Source organism: Myotis nattereri (assembly GCF_964212035.1).
Source record: "Myotis nattereri genome assembly, chromosome: 2".
NCBI classification, from domain to species: domain Eukaryota; kingdom Metazoa; phylum Chordata; class Mammalia; order Chiroptera; family Vespertilionidae; genus Myotis; species Myotis nattereri.
Genome location: NC_138076.1, coordinates 109758668 through 109784699, shown reverse-complemented (window position 1 = coordinate 109784699; position 26032 = coordinate 109758668). Strand labels below are relative to the sequence as shown.

Below are 26032 nucleotides of genomic sequence, written 5' to 3'. Positions count from 1 at the left end.
ACAATTCCACTTGTGTGTATTTATCTGAAGAAAATGAAAATACTAACTCAAAAAGATACCTGCATCCCCATGTTCATTGCAGCATTATTACAATAGCCAAGATATAAAAGCAACCTACGTTTTCTAAGATGAATGGATACAGAAGATGTGATACATATTTTACACACACACACACACACACAGGAATATTATTCAGACATAAAAGAGAATGAAATCTTGCCACTTGCAACAACATGGATGGACCCTGTGGGCATTATGCTAAGGGAAATAAATCCGACAGAAAAAGACAAATACCATATGATCTTAAAACAACAAAAATATTGCCCTGCCCAGTGTTGCTAAATGATTAGAGCATCTGACCTCCCATGGAAGGGTTGCAGGTTCAATCCCGTCCCGGTTGGGGTGCATGCGGGAGGCAACCAATTAATGTGTCTCTTTTCATGGGTGTTTCTTTCTCTCTCTCCCTCGCTCCCCCTTCCACTCTCTAAAAAAAAAAAAAAAAAAATCAACGGGAAAAATATCCTTGGGTGAAGATTAACAAAAAACAAACGAACAAAAAAATCTTTAAAAAAAATTTTTTTAAACCTAAACTCAGATACACAGAACAGATTATTGATTGCTAGAGGCAGTGGGGAGAGGGTGGGAAAAATGAGTGAAGGGGACAAAAGGTACAAACTTCCAGTTATAAAATGAGTAAGTAATGGGGATATAATGTACAGTGTGGTGACTGTAATTAATAATACTGCATTGTATATTTGAAAGTTGCTAAGAAATATCTTAAAAGTTCTTATCACAAGTAAAAAATGTGTAACTGTGTGGTAATGGATGTTAACCAAACTTACCATAGTGATCATTTCACAATATACATAAATATCGAATCATTATGTTTTACGCCTGACACTAATATAATATTGTATGTCAATTATACCTTAATTTTAAAAAAAGAATACAGAACTATTAAATTGACAAAAACTTGTTTGCTTTGTAGTAGTAATAGTATTCATTGTTGGTCAAGTTGGAAATACAAGTGCAATTTAGTAATTTTAAAAAGAAACTTGGTGATACAAATAAAAACTGCAAAAATGTTCTCATCACTTGCCTTAAAAATTCCATGTCTAAAATTTATTCTAAATTTTAGAATAAATACATTTTAGGAAGTTAGTGATATCCATAAAGAGTTATGCAGAAGGTTGTTCATTACCAGTGTTAAATTAATTAAATGATGAGGCCATCAGACTGAGGTAGTTCTAATGCCTCAGCAGCCCATGTAGGCAAACTCAAACCTAAGCCTGTAAGTGCTGCAAAGTTAAGACACCAAGACCTAAGGACAATCAATCAAAAAAAGTCTTTCCCACGCCCAAACAGTGGTTGAAGGTTTAATGTTGACCTATGAACCAGGAGATCACAGTTCGATTCACCGTTATGGCACATGCCTGTGTTGTGGGCTCGATCCCCAGTAAGGAGCATGCAGGAGGCAGCCCAGCCAATTGATGATTCTCCCTCATCATTGATGATTCTATCTCCCACTACCTTTTTCTCTGAAATCAATAAAATAATAATATATATAAATGTCTCTCCCTAGCCCCAGGGGGTGAAACACCCCTAACCACTTCCAGTTAGGTGCTGCCCAATTCAAATCAATTTTGGCTCAAAATCTTAAAATTCTCAATATGCCTCAGTTTGCCTTTTAACATCAGTTATTTGCAATAAATCATAGAACATCTATTTGAATATGGAATAAAATGCAGATGTTAAAAATGAAAATAGAGAAGATTAAAAATGGTAGCAGAGTAAGTGGATGGTACACACACATGCTCTTAGTACCAAACTGGAATTACAACTAAAATACAAAACAACATCCTGAATAATCAGCTGAAGACTAGCTGGAGAGAACCCTGATAACCAAGGACGGAAAGTAGAGTCTGCATAGAGACTGGTAGAAGGAGCCAGGGCTGGCTGGGCTCCCACAGACAGAAGCTCAAGTTCCAGAGAGATATCTCAGCTGTGGGGGATCTGGGGTCTAATCCTCAAGCTGGGCCCCCCAGCAGAGAGCACCAGAACTGAGAGAGGTGTCCAAATAACATCTGGCTGTGAAATAGAGAGCACCAGAACTGAGAGAGGTGTCCAAATAACATCTGGCTGTGAAAAACAGCAGGGTTGCTGTCTGCCAGGGAGAGATGGCTGAAAATGCAGGCATACTCTTAAAGGGTGAACATACAAAATTCCATATGCAACCACTCACCTTTTGTTCTGGCAGGTAGAAGGGCAGAGTAGATTGACCAGTGTAAGCAGAAGCCAGGGTAGGGGGCTCTGTGGTTAAAGCATAGAAGGAAGACACCCCAGTTTCCTGGCCTGAGTCATTCCCTCACACTGTGGAGGTCATCTTTCTCACGCAGTCATTTGCTGTCCAGGTGGCTTTGCAGGGGAGAAGACGGTCGACCCACCCTATTGGAAAATCACCGTGCCCCACAGTGTGGAATTTCCGAGGCCCATTAAGAAACTGAGAATAGCCCTAACCAGTTTGCCTCAGTGGATAGAGCCTGCGGACTCAAGGGTCCCAGATTTGATTCTGGTCAAGGGCATGCACCTTGGTTGTGGGCACATCCCCAGTGGGGAGTGTGGAGGAGGCAGCTGATCGATGTTTCTCTCTCATCAATGTTTCTAACTCTCTATCCCTCTCCCTTCTTCTCTGTAAAAAATCAATAAAATTTCCTTTTTTTAAAAAAGACTGAGAATAAGAATTAGCCTCAAGGCCAGTGATGGCGAACCTATGACACGCACGTCAGAGGTGACACGCAAACTCATTTTTTTGGTTGATTTTTCTTTGTTAAATGGCATTTAAATATATAAAATAAATATCAAAAATATAAATCTTTGTTTTACTATGGTTGCAAATATCAAAAAATTTCTATATGTGACATGGCACCAGAGTTAAGTTAGGGTTTTTTAAAATGCTGACACGCTGAGCTCAAAAGGTTCGCCATCACTGCTCTAGGCAGAAGCAATTGCCCCACCCCTGTTGGCAAAACTCTTGCCACACCTGTGATGATTGCCTGAGGGCTACTCGATACTGAATCCAATCAGTCTGCAGGCAGAGGGGGGGGTCTCTCAAGACCTTGAGTCTTTCTTGATCTAATTAGTCTGAAACAATGTTTGATTCTGTTTTGCAGTAAGGATTGAGAGGTGCAGCAGATCTACCTAATACACAGTCACAAACCCAATCAGGCATCCAAAATGAGGAGATTAAAAAAACACACAACAGCCCTAGCCGGCTTGGCTCAGTGGATAGAGCATCAGCCTGCGGACTGAAGGGTCCCAGGTTCAATTCTGGCCAAGGGCACATGCCCTGGTTGCGGCTTAATCCCCAGTGAGGGATGTGCAGGAGGCAGCCGATCAATGATTCTCTCTCATCATTGATGTTTCTATCTCTCTCTCCTTCTCTCTTCCTCTCTGAAATCAATAAAGAAATATATTTTAAATAAATAAATAAATAAAAATAAAAAAACACACAACAACCCTGAAATGACAGAACAAGAGAATTTTCCAGAAGAAAAGATGAATGAAATGGAGATAAGAAATTTATCTGATCTAGAGTTCAGAATAATGATGGTAAAGATGCTCAACAGCATGATAAAAGATATAGTAAATATGAAAACAAAAATAACGAACAACATAGAACAAATGAAGAACACATTAGACAGTGGTTCTCAACCTTCTGGCCCTTTAAATACAGTTCCTCATGTTGTGACCCATTAATATAGAAAATGTGTTTGAGAAATAATGGCAGAAAATTTCCCCAACCTGGTGAAGGAAAAAGTCAGACAAGTTCAGGAGGCACAGAGAGTCCCAAGAAAGAGGAACCTAAACAGGCCAATGCCCAGACACATCATAATTAAAATGCCCAAAATCAAAGACAAAGAGATCATCTGAAAGGCAGCAAGTGAAAAGCAAACTGTTACCTGAAAAGAAGCTCCCATAAGGCTGTCATATGATCTCTCATCAGAAACTCTACAAGCAAGAAGGGAATGGCATGAAGTACTCAAAGTAATGGAGAGCAAGGATTTGAAACCAAGATTACTATATCCAGCAAGGCTATCATTCAAAATAGACGGTGAAATAAAGAGCTCCCCAGACAAAAAAAAAAAGGCTAAAGAAGTTCATCACCATCAAGGCAGAATTAAAAGGGATGAGAAGAAATAGAGAGAGAAACCTAGGCATACAGAATTAAAATGGCAATAAATAAGTACCTATCAATAATAACCTTAAATGCAAATGAATTAAATGCTCCAATCAAAAACATAGGGTACTGAATGGATACAAAGCATTACCCAACTATATGCTGGATACAAGACACCACCACAGAACAAAAGACTGACACAGGATGAGAGTGAAGGGATGGGAAAAAAATATTCCATGCAAATGGGAACGAAAAAATGTGGTGGGGTAGCAATACTCATATCTGACAAAATAGACTTCAAAATGAAGGCCATCACAAGAGACAACAAAGATCATTACGTATACTAAAGGGATCGATCCAATAAGAGGCTATAATGCAGGTAAACATATAAGCACCCAATATAGAAGCTCCTCAATATATATAAAAAACTTCTAGAAGACTTTTAGGGAGATATCAACAGCAATACTGGCATAGTAGGGGACTTTAACACCTCCTGACTTCACTGCATAGATCTTCCAGACAAAAAATTAACAAGGAAACAGTGACTCTAATGGACACATTGGATCAGATGGACTTAATTGACATTTATAGAATATTTCACCCCAAAGATGCAGAATATACAATCTTCTCAATTGCTCATGGGTCATTCACAAAGGTAGACCACATGCTAGGACGTAAAACAAGCCTCTACAAGTTCAAGAAGATTAAAATCATATCAAGCATCTTCTCAGATCACAGTGGAATGAAATTAGAAATCAACTACAATAAAAACAACTGAAAACATTCAAATACATGGAGGCTAAATAGCATGTTATTAAACAATGAAGGGTTACCAATGAGATCAAGAAAAAAAATTAAAAAAAATTCTTGGACAAATGAAAACGAACACACAACAACCCCAAATTGCTGGGACACAGCAATAGCAGTCCTGAGAGGCAAGTTCATAGCACTACAGAACTACCTCAAAAAAATAATAAAATTAATAATAAATTATTTAACCCTACAACTTAAAGAACTAGAAATAGAACAAGAAAAGCCCAGAGTAAGTGGAAACAAGGAAATAATAAAGATTAGAGCTGAAATAAAGGACATAGAGACTAAAAAAAATAAAAATAAAAATACAAAAGATCAGTGAAACCAAGAACTGGTTCCTTGAAGGGATAAACAAGAAAACAATCTGGACAGTGTAGATGAAATGGACAAATTCCTAGAAAAATACAATCTCCCAAAACTGAATCAGGAAGAAACAGAAAACTGAATAGGCCACTAACAACTGATGAAATAGAAGCAATAATAATAATAATAATAATAATAATAATAACTCCCAGCAAACAAAAGCAGTCCAGATGGCTTCACGGGGCGGGGGGGGGGGGGGGGGGGGGGTGTATCAAACACTCAAAGAACTAACATCTATTCTCCTCAAACTACTCCAAAAAATCCAAGAGAAAGGAACATTTCTAAGCTCTTTTTATGAGGCTAGCATTATCCTAATTCTAACCAGATAAAGACATTTCAAAGAACATAGACATTAAACTCCTCAACAAATATTAGCAAATCGGATCCAGCAATCCTATATAATAAAGAGCTAACATGCTAATTAGACTGAATAGCTGAACAACCACCCGGATGACCTTCCAAATGACCGTCCAGATGACCCTCCAAACGAAGCCAGGGCTGCAAGGGCCGGCTGGGGCTACAAGGGCTGGCCGAGGCAGCCAGGGTTGCAACGGCTGAGTCCCTTGCACGAATTTCATACATCGGATCTCTAGTATATTAAAAAGATCATAAACCATGACCAAGTGGTAGTTATTCCAGGGATGCAAGGCTGGTACAATATTCACAAATCAATAAATGTGATACATCACATAAACAAACTGAAAGACAAAAATCACATGATCATATACATAGATGCAGAAAAAGCATTCAACAAAATCCAACACCCAGTTTTGATAAAAACCCTCACCAAAGTGGGAATGGAGGGGGTATACATCAATATGATAAAGGCCAAATATGACAAATCTACAACCAACATTATGCTCAATGGGCAAAAACTAAAACCATTTCCCCTAAGAACAGGAACAAGACAGGGATGTCCACTTTCACCACTCTTATTCAACACTAGGGGACCAGTGCATGAATTTGGGCACCTCGAAAGGAACTATGGGCCATGAGGCAGCAGTGGGCACAGGGGTGGGTCTCGGCCCATCCTCCATGTCCCCACCCAGCCCCTCCTGCGTGGCCCTGGTCCCATCTGCCTTCAGCCCCACTCCCACAGCTGCTGCTCCAACGTGCTGATGGCACCAGCCCCGCTCTCACCCACTGACAGCTCAGAGCGATTGGAGCCGGCACCATCAGTGGGTGCGAGCAGTGGCTACTGCCCCAATCGCCCTTCAGGAGCAGGGGGAGGTGGAGAAGACCTCAGGAGCGATCGGGATCAGCAGCCACCACTCACATCCGCTGATGGTGCTGGGCACCGGCAGTGAATGTGAGCGGCGGCTCCGGGGCCGGCACCAGCAGCAGGTGCGAGCGCTGGGCAGGACCGCAGCTCATGGGAACAAAGAATTTTCAGTAATCACCAGAGGCTCGCCCCAATGATAGCGACCAATACCCCGCCTTGGTCTGGCGCCCCCACTCACTTGCTCCACTATCCCACCGCAGTCTACACCCGCCATGTTCCACATTCTGCCACCTGCTGCTGAAGCCTGCCATGTTCCATGTGCACCCCCTGGTGGTCAGCGCATACCATAGTGACCGGCTGTTCAGTTGTTCCTCCATTTGGTCTATTTGCATATTAGCTTTTTATTATATAGGATGGTAAGGGAAGTCCTAGCCACAGCAATAAGACGAGAAGAAATACAATGCATCCAAATTGGAAAGGAGGAAGTAAAACTCTCATTATTCACAGATGACATGATATTGTACATAGAAAACCCTAAAGACTCCACCAAAAAACTACTCAATTTAATAAAGGAATCTGGCAATGTAGCAGGATACAAAATCAACACCCAAAAATGGATGGCCTTTTATACACCAACTAGAGGCCCGATGCACGAAATTCGTGCAAGTATAGGCCCTTGCAGCCCCAGCTGCTGCCTCCCGTTGTGGGGTGATTGATCGTGAAGACCACCCCCCATCACGGCCCCCTACCCGCTGGTCGTTCCAGAAGGTCATTCTGCCGTCTGATCTAATTAGCATATTAGCTCTTTATTATACAGGAGAATGAATTCTCAGAAAGAGAAACTAAACAAACAATCCCATTTACCATTACAGCAAAAAATTTAAGAAACTTAGGAATAAACTTAACAAGGAAGTAAAAGACTTGTACTCAGAAAACTACAGGACATTGGAAAAAGAGACAGTGGAATACATAAACAATTGGAAGAATATTCCGTGTTCATGGACTGGTAGAATAAACATCATTAAAATGCTCATAATACCCAAGGCAATTTACAAATTCAATGCAATCTCTATTAAAATACCAATAGCATATTTCACAGATTTGTAATAAATACTCCAAAAATTTATATGGAACCTAAAAAGAGCCTGAATAACTGCAGTAATCTTGAGAAAGAAGAACAAAGTTGAAGGAATCACAATACCAGATATCAAGTTATATTACAAAGCCACTGTAATCAAAACAGCCTGGTACTGGCACAAGAACAGGCACATAATTCAATGGAACAGAACAGAGACCCAGAAATTGAATCAAGCCATTACACTCAATTAATATATGACAAAGGAGGCAAGAGCATATAATGGAGTCAAGATGGTCTCTTCAATAAATGGTGGTGTGAAAATTGGATAGATATATGCAAAAAAATGAAACTAGACCACCAACTTACACCATACACAAGAATAAACTCAAAATGTATAAAAGACTTAAATTTAAATGTAAGTCGGGAAACCATAAAAATCCTAAAAGAAAGCATAGGCAGCAAAATCTCAGACATCTCTCATAGCAATATGTTTGAGGATACATCTACTAGGGCAAAGGAAACTAAGGAGAAAATAAACAAATAGAACTACAAAAAAATAAAAAGCAGCAAAAGAAAGCATCAACAAAACCAAAAGGGAGCCAAATGTATGGGAGAACATATTTGGCAATGATACATCTGATAAATATATTATATATATTATTATCCAAAATATATAAGGAACTCATACAACGTAACAAAAGGAAGACAAACAATCCAATTAAAAAATGGGCAAAGGACCTAAATAGACACTTCTCATTAAGTGGACATACAGATGGGCAAGAGACATATGAAAAAATGTTTAAAGTCACTCACTTTGGTTTTAGTCACTCACTTATATAATAAAATATCATCAGAGAGATGCAAATTAAAACGACAATGAGGTATCACCTCACACCAGTCAGAATGGCTAACATCAACAACTCAACAAATGACAAGTGCTGGCAAGGATTGTGGAGAAAAGGGAGTCCTAGTACACTGCTGGTAGGAATGCAGACTGGTGCAGCCATTATGGAAAACAGTATGGAGTTTCCTCAAATAATTAAATATGGAATTGCCATTTGACCCAGTGATCCCACTTCTAGGAATATATCCTAAGAAACCCGAAACATCAATCAGAAAGAATGTATGCACCTCTATGTTCATAGCAGCATAATTTACAATAGCTAAGATTTGGAAACAGCCCAAGTGCCCATCAGTAGACGCGTGGATAAAAAAAATTTATACAATGGGATAATATGCAGCATTAAAAAAGAAGAATCTCTTACCCTTTGAGATAGCATGGAGGGACCTGTAGAGTATCATGCTAAATGCAATAAGTCCGTCACTTGATCGCACTCATATGTGGATTCTACTTAACAAAATAAATTTATGAATGGAGTGGATCCAGAGACAGGGAAGCATGGAACAGAGTATGTAATCTTGGAGGGAAGGGGGAGGGGTGGGTGGATGGGAGGTAATCAACCAAAAACCTGGTATGCATATTTGCATAACCCATGGACAGAGACAATACGGTGGTAAAGGCCTGTGGTGGGGCAGTGGCAGGCTAGTGGGCTCAATGGGGGAGAAGGGAGACATATGTAATGTTTTCAATAATAAAGATTTTATTTTTTTTATTTTTTTAAAATATATTTTATTGATTTTTTACAGAGAGGAAGGGAGAGAGATAGAGAGTTAGAAACATCGATGAGAGAGAAACATCGATCAGCTGCCTCCTGCACATCTCCTACTGGGGATGTGCCCGCAACCCAGGTACATGCCCTTGACCGGAATCGAACCTGGGACCTTTCAGTCCGCAAGCCGACGCTCTATCCACTGAGCCAAACCGGTTTCGGTTCAATAATAAAGATTTTAAAAAAGAAAATATTTAGCCCTGGCTGGGTAGCTCTGTTGGTTAGAGCTTAGACCCCATACATCAAGGTTGCAGGTTCAATCCCCAGTCAGGGCACACACAAGAGCAACCAATGAATGCATACATAAGTGGAACAATAAATAGATGTCTGTGTGTCTCTCTCCTCTCCCCGCCCTTCCTTTCTCCCTCTATCCCTTCCCTCTATCTCTAAAAAAAAATCAATAAAAATATTTTTTAATGAAAATATTTATAACAAAATGTTTATCCTTTCACTTATTTATCACATCTTTTTTATCAGATCTTTATTTATCAGATCAGTTTAAGCAGCGGTTCTCAACCTGTGGGTCACAACCCCTTTGACGGTCGAACGACCCTTTCACAGGGGTCGCCTAAGACCATCCTGCATATCAGATATTTACATTACGATTCATAACAGTAGCAACATTACAGTTATGAAGTAGCAACGAGAATAATTTTATGGTTGGGTCACAACATGAGGAACTGTATTTAAAGGGCCAGAAGGTTGAGAACCACTGTCCTAGAGAATGGTAACCAGAACATAAGCCACTGCCTCATGGGGCTTGAAATCTAAAAGTTGAGATAGATATTAAACAAAATCACTACTTAGTAACACATTCTGTTGAATGCTATGAAGGGAAATTTACAATGTAATGAAAGAGGATAAAACACGGGATCTGTTTCAGTCTCAGGGATCAGAAAGGCTTTGTGAGACCACAACATCAAGACAAGCCTTTGAGGAAGAATGGGCATTACACAGACGGGGGCCAGTGTAGAAAGTCTGGGAAAAGGCAGTAAAGCTGGATAGGACAGAGTATCAACTGCAGGAAAAGTGATGTGACCAGAGGCTGCAGGGTGGACCCTGCCTGCCCAGCGAAGAACTCATCCCAAGTATAGTGGGAAGGGTTTCCAGAAGGGAAATGACAAAATCTTTTCCATTTCAGGATGATCACTTGGAGGGCTCTGTGCAGGGAACAGATGGGGACAAGGGCAGGAGGAACAGTCAGGAGACACGGCCATCTGGATGAGTGAAGGTGGAGGCGTGGTGGTGGGACAAAGGGAGGTGGACAGGTGCCAGACACACTCTGGAAGCGCACTGACTGGGTCTGGTGGTAACTTAGATAACGAAATATACATATGCATATTTTGTAACAGAAGAATTGGAATTATATTGTATATATTGTTTTGTGATAAACTCTTTTCCACCTGTCACCATTGGTACATTCCTCCTCACTTTCTTTAATTTCCTTTCATTAGAAAAAATTTTGGCCTCTTTTACACCAAAATGTGGTCATACCTGGGCTAACAGAATTATAGGCAATTTTTATTTTCTATATTTTCCAAATTTATACAATAACACATATTACTTTAATAATTAGGGAGAAGTGGGGTAGGGGAGTATGGTACAAAAGTATGACTTGTTTGTGTTTTGTCAAAGTAATTTTAAATCCTACTTTTAAAGGTATACAGTTTATCTTTCAGCAGGGCCAAATTTAAGTTGCAAGTCAAAAAATAGGAGGGGAGGAGAGGCAAGGAACTGCTACACCCAAAATCTATTGTAATATAATTTCCTGTGACATTACTGACATTCCTAAGCTAAAGTGTTTCTTTTTTCCTTCTCTTATTAATATTCAGGGTAGCAATGGGTGTTCAGTAACACTGAAAAGTCATTCCTGTCCAAGGGGAACGACTTTATCTTTTTCATTAGCAAAATGCTTATATTACAGTGAAATAATCCTAAGGCATGATCTTGTCATTGAAATAAAGGAAGAGTGGCTCAATGTTAGCCTTTCTCACAGCATCTCTAGAGTGTTCCTGATAGTGCACACTGTTAGAGCTAAACAAAGTAAATGATGCAAAGTCATATTTCTGTCCATGCCAGCATCTGATGAGTGAGCTGAGGATTCTTCGAGGGTCGGTCCATGGACCCATCTTTGCAAAGCTCTCTCTTCACCTCTGACAGAGCACATCTCAGAGGCACTTGCCCCCACCCCCAACCCCAGCACTTTACACACAGGAGAATGGGCAGGGCACAGTAATCTGCCAACAAGGCCCCTTTGGAGTTAGAAATAAATGACTGTGTGGAAGGAGCAGCTCATATGCAGCTGGAAGAATCAAGAAGACCCTGTGGTAACAAGAATTTGAGTTGAACCACAACAGATGCCCAAATCCAGACACAGGAAGGTGGGAAGCAACATAACCAGCCAAAAAAAAAAGATGTCAAAAGTTCTTCACAAGAAGCCTTTGGGAGTGCCTGGGAGCAGGCCAGGCCATAGGGCACAGGGGAAAAGTGAGAGGGCTCCCCAGGAAGGACCAGCCTGGTGGGCTGCAGGGGGCCAGAGCTAGACAGAAAGAAGTCCCAGAGAATAACCACCAGGGAATGGGACACACATCAGCAAACAAAGCACTGGCAATGGCCGCAGTAGTCCACAGTGAGGAGATAAGCAGCATGCATGGGCCACATTAAGGGAGCACTGCTGTCCTTCCTGTCACATGCGTGAGACAAGCACATGTAACCAGCACTTGCTGGGGACACGGGTCAGTAACAATGGGGGTAGGGCAGAGCTCCAGCTACCTGTGTGATCCCCGAAACCAAGTCATAGTTGCCTCTGAAATGCTGAGAGGACCAATGGAGTCCATGTCAAACCACTACTATATGGTTTCAGTGAGGCCAGCGCTCAAAACCACAACAGCGCTTGGCCCGAGGGCTGTTCAAACATCATGCATGAGGTGGGGGATCTGAGGGCCCAGAAGACCTCACCCCTCTGCTGCCGGGGTCCAACCCCAGCTGGTCCAGGGGTTCCCAAAGGCGTAGACAGAGTCGGCAAAGAAGGAATGACACGGAGACAGCGTTCAGTTGATCAGCAGCCTAGCCAGGATCTCCAGCCAGGATCTCCAGCCTAGTTCTGGTCTAGATCTCCAGAGAGGTTCTGCTGTTTATTGTCTTGTTACATCCGTATTTATCCCAGTTGATTTTAATCCTGTCAATTTCTATTACAAAGGTTAGGGCGTTTCTTATCTCCATTCCAGGGAGTAAAGATTATGTAGCTTAAGCATGATTGTTTGTAGTGATTAACTACCCTGCCTGGCACTTAGTTAAGGAGTTTCATCCCCTCCCTAACTTCAGGGAAAAATTCCTACCTGGGGAAACAACCTTTCTAGGAGAGGCATCCCCTCCCTGACTTCAGGGAAAAGTTCCTACCTGGGGAAACAACCTTTCTCGGAGAGGTGACCTTGGTTAAAACACACAGCGCTAAGGGGAGCAAACATATTAAGAACAGTATGCTATATACGCCAGGTCCCTTGAAACATATGCTGTGCAGATGTTTCTATCCTGCAGCGACTGTGTCAAGCAGCAAGGATGGACCGGCTTCCGGCACTCTGCGGGTCTCCTTTATTTGAAAAAAAGTCGAGGAATAACATATGACAAGAGGCCCGATGCATGACATTTGTGCACTGGGGGTGGAGGTGGGGGGGGTCCCTCAGCCTGGCCTGTGCTCTCTTCCAGTCCAGGACCCCTCAGGGGAACAGGCTTAAGTCAGCAGTCGGACATCCCCCGAGGGGTCCTTAGCACTGCCTCAGAGGCGGGAGAGGCTCCCACCACCATTGCTGCACTTGCCAAATGTGAGCCCAGCTTCTGGCTGATTGGTGCTCTCCCTGAGAAAGTGCACTGACCAACAGGGAGCAGCTCCTGCAGTGAACTTCTGCCCGCTGGTGGTCAGTGCACACCATAGTGACTGGTCGTTCTGCCATTCGGTCAATTTACATATTAGAGTTTTATTATATAGGATAATTGAGAAGCTTGACTTTCTGCACCTTTTAGCTTGAGAATGCAAAGAATTCACCCCCTTTTCCTACTACCCGATCACCCTAACTTAACTCGGTGCTATGACCATTGTTCTCAGGAAACTTGCCTTTGAATGCACATCCTGACCATTGACTTTTTCCTTCTGCTACATTTGTTGTAATAAATCGGTTTATTTGTTTACATTTCTTCCTAACCTCACTCCATTAGAGCTTTAAATCACTTAAACACATACAATATTACATCAGAATTAGGAAAATTAGATTAGCACAGAAATTCTAGACCAGAGAAATGTAGCGTGTCAGGCCAGGGCTCTAAAGAGTCTGCAAAACTGCCAGACTTAGCACTCCTCATGCAGATCAGTGAGGGAAGCTCAGGGAGGTCAGAATGTAGGTTGTCCACAGAGAAAAAGCACATAGCAACTGCTCAAAGCACTTCCTAGCGCATCCGACTGAAGGAAATCTCTCACCTGTCTTCCTTCAGGGGACATACGTGGTAAATTGCTTTGTTATTCTAAGGGTCTGAGAGCCACTGAATTAGCTCCTGGCTCTCCTAAGCCTCACCTTCCCTGCACACACTGTTGTCTGAGTGCAGTGAGCACCCTCACACCTGTTAGCCCTCAACCATGCACTGAGAACACAAGTCACATGCTTCTGAAAAGCAGAAATGTTACATATTTTAACATCACTGCAAAATCAAGCAAGTGATTTTAAAACTTTGTCAGGAAGAAAAAGAGGGAAAACCTGGTAATTTGAACATTTGAGACCATAAGGATGAACAGAAAAGTGAAACTAAATGCTTTAAAAAGTCAAAGCTGCCCTGGTCAGGTAGCTCAGTGGGCTGGAGCATCATCCTGATGCGCCAAGGTTTCGGGTTTGATCCCCGGTCAGGGTACATACAAGAAGAAACCAATGAATCTATATATATAAAAGCCTAAGTGACTGTTATGACCGAACGACCAGAACAACTGGTCGATCAGTCACTATGACATTCACTGACCACCACAGGGCAGATGCTCAATGCAGGAGCTGCCCCCTGGTGGTCAATGCGCTCCCAAGCCAACCTCCCGTGGTCCCTAATCCCCCCTCGCCAGCCAGCCAACCTCCCGCTGCCCCTATCCCCCTGGCTGACTAAATTCCCATGGCCTCTCCCCACCCCCGTTGGCCAATCTCCCACAGCCCCTTGCCCTGGCCGGCCAACCCCCCAAGATGGCCCCAATCAGGGGGCTGGCCAGCCAACCTCCCACGGTCCCTCCCCCCGGCCAGCTGGCCCCCCAACTGGCTAGCCTACCTCCCACGGTCCCCCCACATGGGCCCCGATTGGGGTGCCAGCCGGCCAACCTCCTGGGGTCCCTCCCCGTGGCCGGCTGGCCCCCCCAGATAGGCCTCAATCACCAGCCAGGCCAAGGTACCCCCACCCATGCACGAATTTGTACACCGGGCCTCTAGGACATAAAGTGGAAAAACAAATATATGTTTCCCTCTCTCCCTTCCTCTCTCTAAAATCAATAAAAGATAAAAATCCTATATAATAAAAGGCTAATATGCAAATAGACCGAACAGCGGAACAACCAAACTAAATAACCTGTCACTATGATGTGCGCTGAACACCAGGGGGCGTGTGCGGAACATGTCAGGCATTGGCTGCAGCAGGATGGTGGAGCAGTTTAGAGGGGGCACCACATCAAGGTGGGGCGCAAGTCGCTGTCATCAGGGCGAGCCTCTGGTGGTCACTGAAAATTCTTTGCTCCTGCACGCCACGGTCCCGCCCAGCGCTCACACCAACTGCCGGCCCCGGCCCCACTCACACCCACTGCTGGCGCCAGCTCCAATCGCTCCACGCCGTCAGCAGGTGCAAGTGGGGCCGGCACCGTCAGCGCATGGGAGCAACGGCAGCAGTGGCAGGAGCGGGGCTGCTGGCAGACAGGGGACCAGGAGCTGTGGCAGGAGTGGCTGGGCAGGGGCACGGAGGATGGGCCAGGACCTGCCCCTGTGCCTACCACAGCCTTGCAGCCCACAGTTCCTTTCAAGGTGCACAAATTTGTGCACTGGGTCCCTAGTAAATAAAATAAAAAGTAAAAGCTAAATAGAAGTTATTATTTATTTCAGTAATTAAAGTGTCCAATGATACTCTAACCAAAATACTTATCTTTCCACTTCCTTACATCTATATTTAAATAACAGCTCCTTCCTTAAGGATTAGTCTATTGGCCTTGTTTTTTATTCCCCACAAAAATTTTCATGTCTTTAGTAATTTATGTGCAAAACATTTATGAACATTGTATCATTTGACATCTACATTATGTCATTACATAGAAAATACTTATAAAGTCCTTGACTTTTCCAGAAATTGCTATTTAAAAATCTACCCATACCTGCTAGTTACATAGGTGTAATTTGCTGGGTAAAAAAGTCCCTGAGCTAAATGCTTAAGAATCATGTATTTTTCTTACATAATTTTCATTGTAACAATTAAAAAAAAAAAACAACTCATCTATAAACACTCAAATATATTCAATAAGACTTAGTCCAAATAAAATGGAAAAGTGTGTTTATATGTATGCATGTGCAGCAGACAGAATACAGCATATGAAAGTGTGCATCACCACTAAACACCTATAATGAGGAAAACACGGAGTCCATCTATAACAGGGGTGGGCAAACTTTTTGACTCAAGGGCCACAATGGGTTCTTAAACTGGACCGGAGGGCCAGAACAAAAGCATGGATGGAGTGTTTGTGTGAACTAATATAAATTCAAAGTAAACATCATTACATAAAAGGGTACGGTCTTTTTTTTCAATAGTTTTATTCATTTCAAACGGGCTGGATCCGGCCCGCAGGCCGTAGTTTTCCCAAGGCTGATCTATAATCTAATCTAATAAAAGACAGACATGCAAATTGACTGTACCTTTGCTATGCCTTAAGCCACACCCACCAGCCAATCAGAGCAACTATATGCAAATTAACTCAACCAAGATGGCGGCTGGAAGCCACGGAGCTGAAGTGAGCAGGAGGCTTGGTTGCGCCAGTGATGGAAGAAGCCAAGCTTCCCACCGGCTCTGAGCTCCACTGAAGGCAACAAAGTTTCAATTATAGAAGGTAAATAAATTCCAGAATAAAAAAAGAAAAAGAAAAAAAGGCTAGGAGCTTCCGTCGCCAGGGGGCTTGGCCAGCCTGAAAACAGCCCTCAGCCCCTCACCCAGACTGGCCAGGCACCCCAGTGTGGACCCCCCACCCTAAAGGGGGTGTGGCCAGCCTGCAAACAGCCATCAGCCCCTTACCCAGGCTGGCCAAACCTCCATGGGGTGAGGGTCCTCACTGGGGGGGGGGGGCTTGACCAGCCTGCAAACAGCCATCAGCCCCTCACCCAGGCTGGCCAGGCACCCCAGCGGGACTCCCACCCTGATCCGGGACACCCTTCAGGGCAAACCAGCCGGCCCCACCCGTGCTCCAGGCCTCTATCCTATATAATAAAAGGGTAATATGCAAACTGACCCTAACAGCAGAAAGACTGGGAATGACTGGTCACTATGACACACACTGACCACCAGGGGGCAGACGCTCAATGCAGGAGCTGCCCCCTGGTGGTTAGTGCGCTCCCACAAGGGGAGCTCTGCTCAGCCACAAGCCAGGCTGATGGCTGCCAGTAGAGCGGTGGTGGTGGGAGCCTCTCCTGCCTCCTCAGCAGCGCTAAGGATGTCCGACTGCAGCTTAGGCCTGCTCCCTGCTGGCAAGTGGACATCCCCCGAGGGCTGCCGGGCTGCCAGAGGGATGTCTGACTGCCAGCTTAGGCTCAATCCCCCGGGGAGCAGGGCTAAACCAGCAGGTGGTCATCCCCCGAGGGGTCCCAGAATGGGAGAGGGCACAGGCCAGGCTGAGGGACCCCCACCCCCACCCCGAGTGCACAAAGTTTTATGCACCGGGCCTCTAGTAATCTATAATAATAAAAGCATAATATGCTAATTAGACTGGATGTCCTTCCAGACGACCTTCCAGACGAAGCTGGGGCTGTGAGGGAAACCCAGGTCCCAGGTGCCTGCCAGCAGCTGGAGGGAAGCCCGGGTCCCAGGTGCCATAGGGAAGCAGGCGCGGGCAGCCAGGGGAAGGCCTACTCTTGCACAAATTTTGTGCATCAGGCCTCTAGTTGCTATATAAGGTTTAAAATGTTACTTAGACTCAAACTACAAGAGAGCAAAACCACCTCAATTAAAAGGCACTACAATGGAAGACAAAGGGGAAACGCTCCAATAATAGGAATTCCCTGTACCTATTATATTGGAATTGGAACAATCTGCTTTATTCAAGATACTAGTATATACTGCTTTAGAGGTGCTGCTGATCTTTTCCTCTCACATTATCTGGGTTCACAGAGTGAGTTACTTTCTGACTAGAATTCTCTGAAAGCAAATGCAACCTCTATTGAACCAAGAGTCTGAGTTGGAGGATAACTGTGAAGGCACAGCTATTTTAAGTTTTATAAAGTAACACTATACACCCAACTGACTGAATTATTTCAAGAGTATTAAAATACGGTAAACGGAGTCTTTTCTACTATCAATTAACATAAATTAAATGATTATGGGAACTTTACTGGTGTCGTGATCCTCAATTTAACTGTACTTGTATTTTACTGTATTAGAAACAACACCAGCTTTATTTCTTGCACTGTAATCATCACTAATGGATTTTACCACAATGAGATCCCACCTGTATTTTTGATTATTTGTTTAAGTTGTTTCTTTTTGTCAGAGCTGAAACACAACTGCAAAGAATACCCAGCTCTGTGTACCTCTTTTGTTGGCAAGTGATTTGCAGGAGAAGAGTTTTAGCTTTACTGTTGTGTTGCAAGTCTCAGCAATGTCAGTCCAGCAGGGGCAGTACCTGACAGCATATCTAACTTCATATATTCAGAATGAGAAAGGTCATGCCATTGCTGTCAGCTTCCACTGCTGGAATACTCCACACTACATCATTCATGACTCTGGGCTTCATAAAAGCAACTCTCAACATAACAATGCTCTCTATACACAAGTTAGTCGCAGTATATCCCAAAGTGTCAAGGAAGGCCCTACAAAATACGTGGTTCATTTCATGAACATGTAAATTCTCTAGGTAAGTTCTATAGTAATAAACTGCAACAGGAGGGTTGAGATTACTTTGGGACATAACAGAGGGCAGTTAGCCTTTTCCTGTGACTGTGATGCCAGGAGTGCATACTCAGAATATTTCTAAGAAACCAAAAGTGCTGAAGCCATCCTGATGTGCTTAGACCATGAAATCATAATTTTCCAAGGCAGCAAAAATACCTAAGTTATTTCCAAATTCATGCAACTGTGACTTTTCAGATGATGAAGCATAGTAATCCCGCCTTTGGAAAACTGCTGTTTGAAACTGCTGTTTGAACTACTCTGTTATTCTTAGACAGTCTCTTATTCTATAGGTCAACTCTGTTATTTTTAGACTATAAAATAACTTTGTTTTTTTGTTTGAATAGAAAAGATAAACTTAACTGTCTGACCTTGCAAGCTAGCCATCTAAAGGGGCTGATACACTGATACTGATATTAATTCACATATTTGCCAAGTGTTTGTTCATCCAAGCTTACAGGTGTCTGTATAGATATGATATGGTACTCAAAGTTACAAGTTGTCTGTATAGATATGACAGGTGTTTGATTAGATACAATATGTACTCAAGATTATAAGCTGTCTTACACAAAGAACTAGAAGGATATAAAAAGGAAATACTCCCTCCTGTGTTTATTCAGAATTTGACAGAGGTAATCTGCTCTGAACCTGCACGCAATAAAGATGACTCCTAACTAATTGGTTCATTAGGTGTCTTGTCCAGCTCACTGATTTGTGATACAACAATGACAGATGGTAATTAAGGACTTGCTTTCAGTAGTCATTTTATAAAGGAACTACATTTTTACTAGTTACATTTTACTAATTAATTTTTACCTTGGCTCAACCCTGGTTCCATTTTATTTGTATATATGTTTTATTTTTACTTTTCAATTACAGCTTGCTTTCAATATTATTTTCAATATTGTATTAGTTTCAGTTGCACAGTATAATGGTTAAACAATCATATACTTTAGAAAGTGTCCGTCCCTCCCGCACAACATTTCTAGTACCTACCTAGCACCTATTCCTTATGCTATACTTTACATCCCTGTGACTACTTTGTAATCACCAATAAAAATATGGAACACTTCTGTCTGCTGGCATGGCTCAGTGGTTAAGCACTGACCTGTGAACCAGGTCTCTGTTCGATTCCTGGCCAGGGCACATGCCCAAGTTGCAGGCTCTATCCCCAGTAGGGGGCATGCAGAAGGCAGCCAATCAATGATTCTCTCTCACTGAGGAGGAAACTGGTCTTGAAAGGTGTGTCAGGCCATAAAAACTGTGAACAATGCACTGCCCTGAGGGGAGAGGGGAAGGTCGTTATCACTGGCCTCAGGACAGATCATCGGATATGGCCTGGGGACCCCCAACACCTGGGGGCCTTCCTGTAAGCCCATGAAAGGGGGCGGAACCATATCTGCAAGACAAAGACCCCAGAAGGTTATAAAAAGTGAAGCCCTCTGAGTGTTTCTTCACTCTGATTTGGAAATTATTCCCAGAATCCACTAGTGTTAATAAATGGGGTCCCTCCCTTTCTCTAGGAAGCTTGCTTGGTATTTCTTTGGTCTTCTGTAACATCATCATTGATGTTTCTTATCTCTTTCCCTTTCCCTTCCTCCCTAAAAATCAATAAAAATATATTTAAAAGAAAAAGAAAAAAATAGAATTTTTTTCACAAATTTGCATGTCATCCTTGTTCAGGGGCCATGCTAATCTTCTCTATTTCATTCTAATTTTAGTATACGTGCTGCTGAAGTGATCACTGGTTCCATTTTATATGGTCCTGCCCCTCAACCTGGGTTTTATTTAGCTTTGTGAACTGCTAACAGTATCATAAAGGTATAGCTATAAATTGTGTATTTATGCATGATCAGTACCACCTCCACTAATGTGTCCCTTGTTCTTAAGCAACTGAGAAATCAGCCTGTGTTGCCACCATTTCAAAGATTTCTCTAGTCTTTCTCTTAATATGCGAAGTTAGATGTAATATAGTTGCATCTCCTATAATGGCATATCAACTGTTTTTTAAATAGCAGAAAACAGTCAAGGATTGCCAATTTGTGTTAATCAAGCTTCCCCTTTTGCACAAACCAAAAACAAGGTAAGGGAAACCATTCTCCTCTTCCCTATGACAGTCCAGAATAAGCCCAACTAAACCCCACAGAAAGACCTCCATGTGAGAGCCCTTCTCAAGGACAAAACAGGACATACACGTGGCCCAATTCAGAAATTTCTGGATCTTGCCTGAATAGGAAAAGCAGTTAAAAAGACCCTTTGGGGGGTGGGGGGAGAAGACCCTTTTGGAGAGAAAGGGTCTAATTTGGATAACTTGGAAACCCTTCTCTGAATAGTGAACCACTCAAAGCACCTTTATGAGGAACCCTTACTGTGATAGCCACACAGCCCCTGGGATCTCACCCACCTGGTCACAGCCAGCATTCACCAGCTCCTGCAGCATCTGTCGGTTCACTTCTGCAGTGGCCTGGGGACCTGATTCGTTGGCAAAAGGCAACAAGGAGTATCGGATCTCCCTCAGGGCTTTCTGGTACGGGCCAAACTTTGGGGCAGTTCTTGGCTGCTGCTGACGGGCAATATCCTTGCCCCCCAGGACGTTGGTGTCCAGGGAAGTGTCGCTTGGTCCTACAGGTGGCCCGTGAGTGGAAGACTTCGAGGGCTGCTTCAACCCCTCACGAATCTCCTGCAGTCGTTGCCGACTGTTTCCAGAGTAAGTTGTGGCAGGAAAAGTCTTTGGCCTCATTTTAAGTCCAGTTTCTTCTTACCATAAGTACAATCTTCTTAAAGGGTTTTATTTTTAAAAACTGAACAGTATCAGTTAGTTGTAAACATAGTTTCAAAACAATTTCCTTTAAAACATTTTCTTTCCTTCAATTTTTGTAGTTCCTATAGAGAACCAAAAGTTTCCAGAGCCTTCAATTTGAAGATCATCACTATCTGAAAAAGATGGGAAGACAATGTTCATTTGTGGTTTTCACATAACACTTTTCAGAAATGGACAATCATCTTGAAAATATTCCACTTGGAAAGATCAAGAAAGAAACCATTGAAACAGGAATTTTAGGGGAATATAGGCAGGCTTAGGGAACTTTTAGAACTGGGGTCCATGGAGAAAGCACAGGGCTACAGACTGGAAGAAGGTACATTTCCATAACACAAGGAAGCCAGGTGCAGTTATATTTATGTAAGACAAGGAAGCAGTAACAGGTACATCTCCATAACACAAGGGAGAGGCAACAGCTATATCTACATAAGATGGGAGTAACCAAGAGGTCTATATTTACAAAATAAAAAAGGAGGAAGAAAGCCCAGAAGGAATGAGAGGACAATGAGGGAAGATGGCCTCAGGAGTAACTATAGTAACCAATTCAAAAGGGAATATTGACCAATCAGAGGGGATATCAGGACACAGGAACTGCAGCCTTTATAAACCATGGAAACAGAAAGTCTGTGGGACTCTTTCCCCCTCCCCACGTGGGAGTCTGTGCTGTGAGAATCTTTCCCTTTCCCCACGTGGGAGTCTGTACTTGTTCTTTAATAAATTTCCACCTTTGCTATACCACCTTCTGCCCGTGGATTCATTCTTCGACTCCGGCGGACAAAGAATCCGGGTTCCAGTCCAAAAATTCCATATCACCATCACCTCTCAGAAATTACAAAGCTGTTTGACTCCGGTTAGAGCATGTGATATCCAGGGCTGTCCCAAGATGTTTCCTGGACTATGTAATCTACAATAAAGCCAATCTCCACAAACTGATACTAATAAATATTCAACTCAAGGCAAGAATACTTCATTGTTATATATTTCATTTCTAAATCCACAGCTTGAGTATCTGGGTAAAACTTTCTTACACAGGTGTTGAATTTCTGGCTTGTTCCTAATAAATCAGGAGTGGGGAATCTTTTTTCTGCCAAAGGCCATTTAGATATTTATAACATAATTCAAGGACCATATAAAATTATCAAATTAAAAGTTTGATCAAACATTTAATTCTCAACCCTAATGTTAGGGGTAAAAATATAATACTGGGGACTAGCTATGGTTATGGGAAATATTAATCATGCTCTATTAACCATTTGCACACCATAAGCGTCTATAGACACAAGTGGTGGGTCTTTTTAAATTAAATTAAAAATATCTTGGCAGTTAACTGGATTAACCATGATTGCTTTGTTCTGGTTAAAGAAAGGACATTCTAACTTGGCTGGAAGTTGTATGCCCCCCGAGACCTGGGAGTCAACCTTGGACCTGGGAGTCAACCTTGGAATTTGGTTCATTCTCATTCAAGACCTGCCTATTATCATGGTAAAGATTAACCACCTTGTTGTCCAAACAATGAAGTCCCACCCCAGCCTGCATAGTCTACTTCCCCATGCCTGTAATATCCTACTTTCCCATGTAATCTTTGTCCTACCCTATATAAGCAGCTGGCTTATGGGGGGCTGCAGAGCAGATTTTTATGAATGACTTGCTGCTCTCCCATACTGCTGACAATTCTATATAATAAGAAACATGCAAATTAACCATCCCTCTGCTACGCTCAAGCCACGCCCACAAGCCGATCCGAGTGACTATGCAAATTATTTGACAAATATGGCGGTTAATTTGCTTACTCAAGTGTCAAGTGCCCCAGGAAGCAATGGCAACCACGGCCGCAGGCCCCCAGGACCTTCGCCAGCCCCAGGAGGTGCACCAAGACACGCCTGCGGGCTCCCAGGACTTTCTTGGGTCGGGGAGCCGAGGCCACCTGTGCCTAGCCAAGCCTGAGGGCTCTTGGGACCTTGCTGGCGGAGAGCAGGAGGTTTGGAGGACTTGGCAGAGCAGGAGACCACTGGACATAGAGCGAGAGAAAGGGCAGCTTGGAGGGCGCGGCTCCCTCTGTCACCCCAGTTTCCCCATCACAACTGTGGAAACTGACAGCAGGGAGGAGAAAGTCCCACTCCCACAGAATCAGCCATTGGTCAGACAGCTCTCAGCAGCCTGATAGCCAGGATTCTCATTCACCTGCATCTCAGACTGAGACAGTAGGGAGGTGGGACTATGTCCAAAGAAGAACTGTTGATACAACATAGCTCTGCAGCCAAAAGATGCCGGCGTTATCGACAGAAAGTGTCTGCAGAGCAGTGTGCCTCTGATCTTGAAAGAAGGCGGCGCCTGCGACAGGATGTATCTGAATACCAGCTACGGGAAAAACGTCGCTCTGATGCCGAAAAACACTGGCGTTATCGACAGAAAATGTCTAAAGACCAACGTGCCTTTGAAGTTGAAAGAAGGCGGTGGTGACGACAGAATATGTCTAGAGAACAGTCATCAACAAGTACTACGAATACCGGTAGGAACTGCCTTCTCAGCGAAAATGGAGTACATGACAATACAATCCTCACAGTTGTGATGGAATGACTGTTTGATGTGAATTTTACCTATCACTAAATTTCTCTGATGAAAAACCATCCGATGAGAAATTTACTAGATGTTGTAGCAAAGGGAAAGTCTGTCCAAATGATATACATTTTCCAGATTACCCGGCATATCTAAAAAGATTAATGACAAACGAAGATTCTGACAGTAAAAATTTCATGGAAAATATTCGTTCCATAAATAGTTCTTTTGCTTTTGCTTCCATGGGTGCAAATACTGCATCACCATCAGGATTTGGGCCATACTGTTTTAGAATACACGGACAAGTTTATCACCGAACTGGAACTTTACATCCTTCGGATGGTGTTTCTCGGAAGTTTGCTCAACTCTGTATTTTGGATACAGCCAAAGCTACAAGTAAAAGATTAGCAATGCCAGAAAACCAGGGCTGCTCAGAGAGACTCATGATCAACATCAACAACCTCATGCATGAAATAAGTGAATTAACAAAATCGTACAAGATGCTACATGAGGTAGAAAAGGAAGCCCAATCAGAAGCAGCAGCAAAAGGTATTGCTCCCACAGAAGTAACAATAGCGATTAAATATGAGCGTAACAGTGACCCGGGTAGATATAATTCTCCCCGTGTAACTGAGGTTGCTGTCATATTCAGAAACGAAGATGGAAAACCTCCTTTTGAAAGGGACTTGCTCATTCACTGTAAACCAGATCCCAATAATCCAAATGCCACTAAAATGAAACAAATCAATACCCTGTTTCCTACATTAGATGCAATGACATATCCTATTCTTTTTCCACATGGTGAAAAAGGCTGGGGAACAGATATTGCATTAAGACTCAGAGACGACAGTGTAATCGACAATAATACTAGACAAAATGTAAGGACACGAGTCACACAAATGCAGTATTATGGATTTCATTTCACATTCAATCCTATTTTAAATGCAGGAAAATTAACTCAACAGTTTATCATGGATTCGTATTCAAAAAAGGAGGCCAATCGGATAAATTTCATCAAAGCAAGCCAATCTAAGTTGAGAGCTGAAAAATACAGTGGTTTGATGGATTATCTCAAATCTAGATCTGAAAAATGACAATGTGCCAATTGGTAAAATGATAATACTTCCATCATCTTCTGAGGGTAGTCCCAGAAATATGCAGCAGCAATATCAGGATGCTATGGCAATTGTAACAAAGTATGGCAAGCCCGATTTATTCGTAACCATGACATGCAACCCCAAATGGGCAGATATTGCAAACAATTTACAATGCTGGCAAAAAGTTGAAAACAGACCTGATTTGGTAGCCAGAGTTTTTAATATTAAGCTAAATGCTCTTTTAAATGATATCTGTAAAGTCCATTTATTTGGCAAAGTAATAGCTAAAATTCATGTCATTGAATTTCAGAAACGCGGACTGCCTCACGCTCACATATTATTGATATTAGATAGTGAGTCCAAATTACATTCCTCTAATTAATGCCCTTTCAATGTGCATGAATTTTGTGCACCGGGCTACTAGTATTGGAATAAACATGCATAAAGAATTCAACCCTGTCTCTGCTTAATTGGCTCAAGTAATGACAGGCAGCACAGACCCACTGATAGTCCGGTTACACTAATGCCTTGACAGAGCCAGACCAAATGATTTCATGGGCTTATACAGCCACATGCCAGATGTTCCCACCCCTATATAAGCAATCAATGTCTGGTTCATACCGTTGTCCTTTATCCTGGGGCTTCACCAATCTCTCACCCACCGAAAGCTGTGGTTGTTCTATCTCTTTGGAAAGTTTTCCTTATAAAACCCTGCCAAATTTCCTGAAAGATACCACAAAATTATCACATTGAAGATGTCCTATATTGCAACTGAAAATAGCTCCAGCACAATGTATCAGGAGACTTTTAAGGTGTGGACGAAAGGGGCCATATGCTAACCTGACTAGTTTAGGGAAGGCCTGCACGGCAGTTGTACAGACTCAAAGACCTAAAATAACACAAAAGATGGTCTGAAGATTAAATATTTAACTACAAACAGGTTATGGTGGGTGGTCATGTCCTAGGCCAGTGGTCAGCAAACTGCAGCTTGCGAGCCACATGTGGCTCTTTGGCCCTTTGAGTATGGCTCTTCCACAAAATACCGACTTCTGCGCATGAGTCACGAAGTTTCAATCGCACGTTGT

General features: G+C 42.7%; 1 protein-coding gene across 1 annotated transcript in view; it reads right to left on the bottom strand.

Annotated features, from left to right (window-relative positions):
* LATS2 (large tumor suppressor kinase 2) overlaps nucleotides 1-26032 on the bottom strand; it is a 92375-nt gene that overhangs the window by 49153 nt on the left and 17190 nt on the right. The window contains exon 2 of the mRNA XM_081083540.1: nucleotides 20878-21407. Coding sequence (XP_080939666.1) covers nucleotides 20878-21213 — 336 coding nt within the window. The 5' untranslated portion in view covers nucleotides 21214-21407. The remainder of the gene's footprint in view (nucleotides 1-20877; nucleotides 21408-26032) is intronic.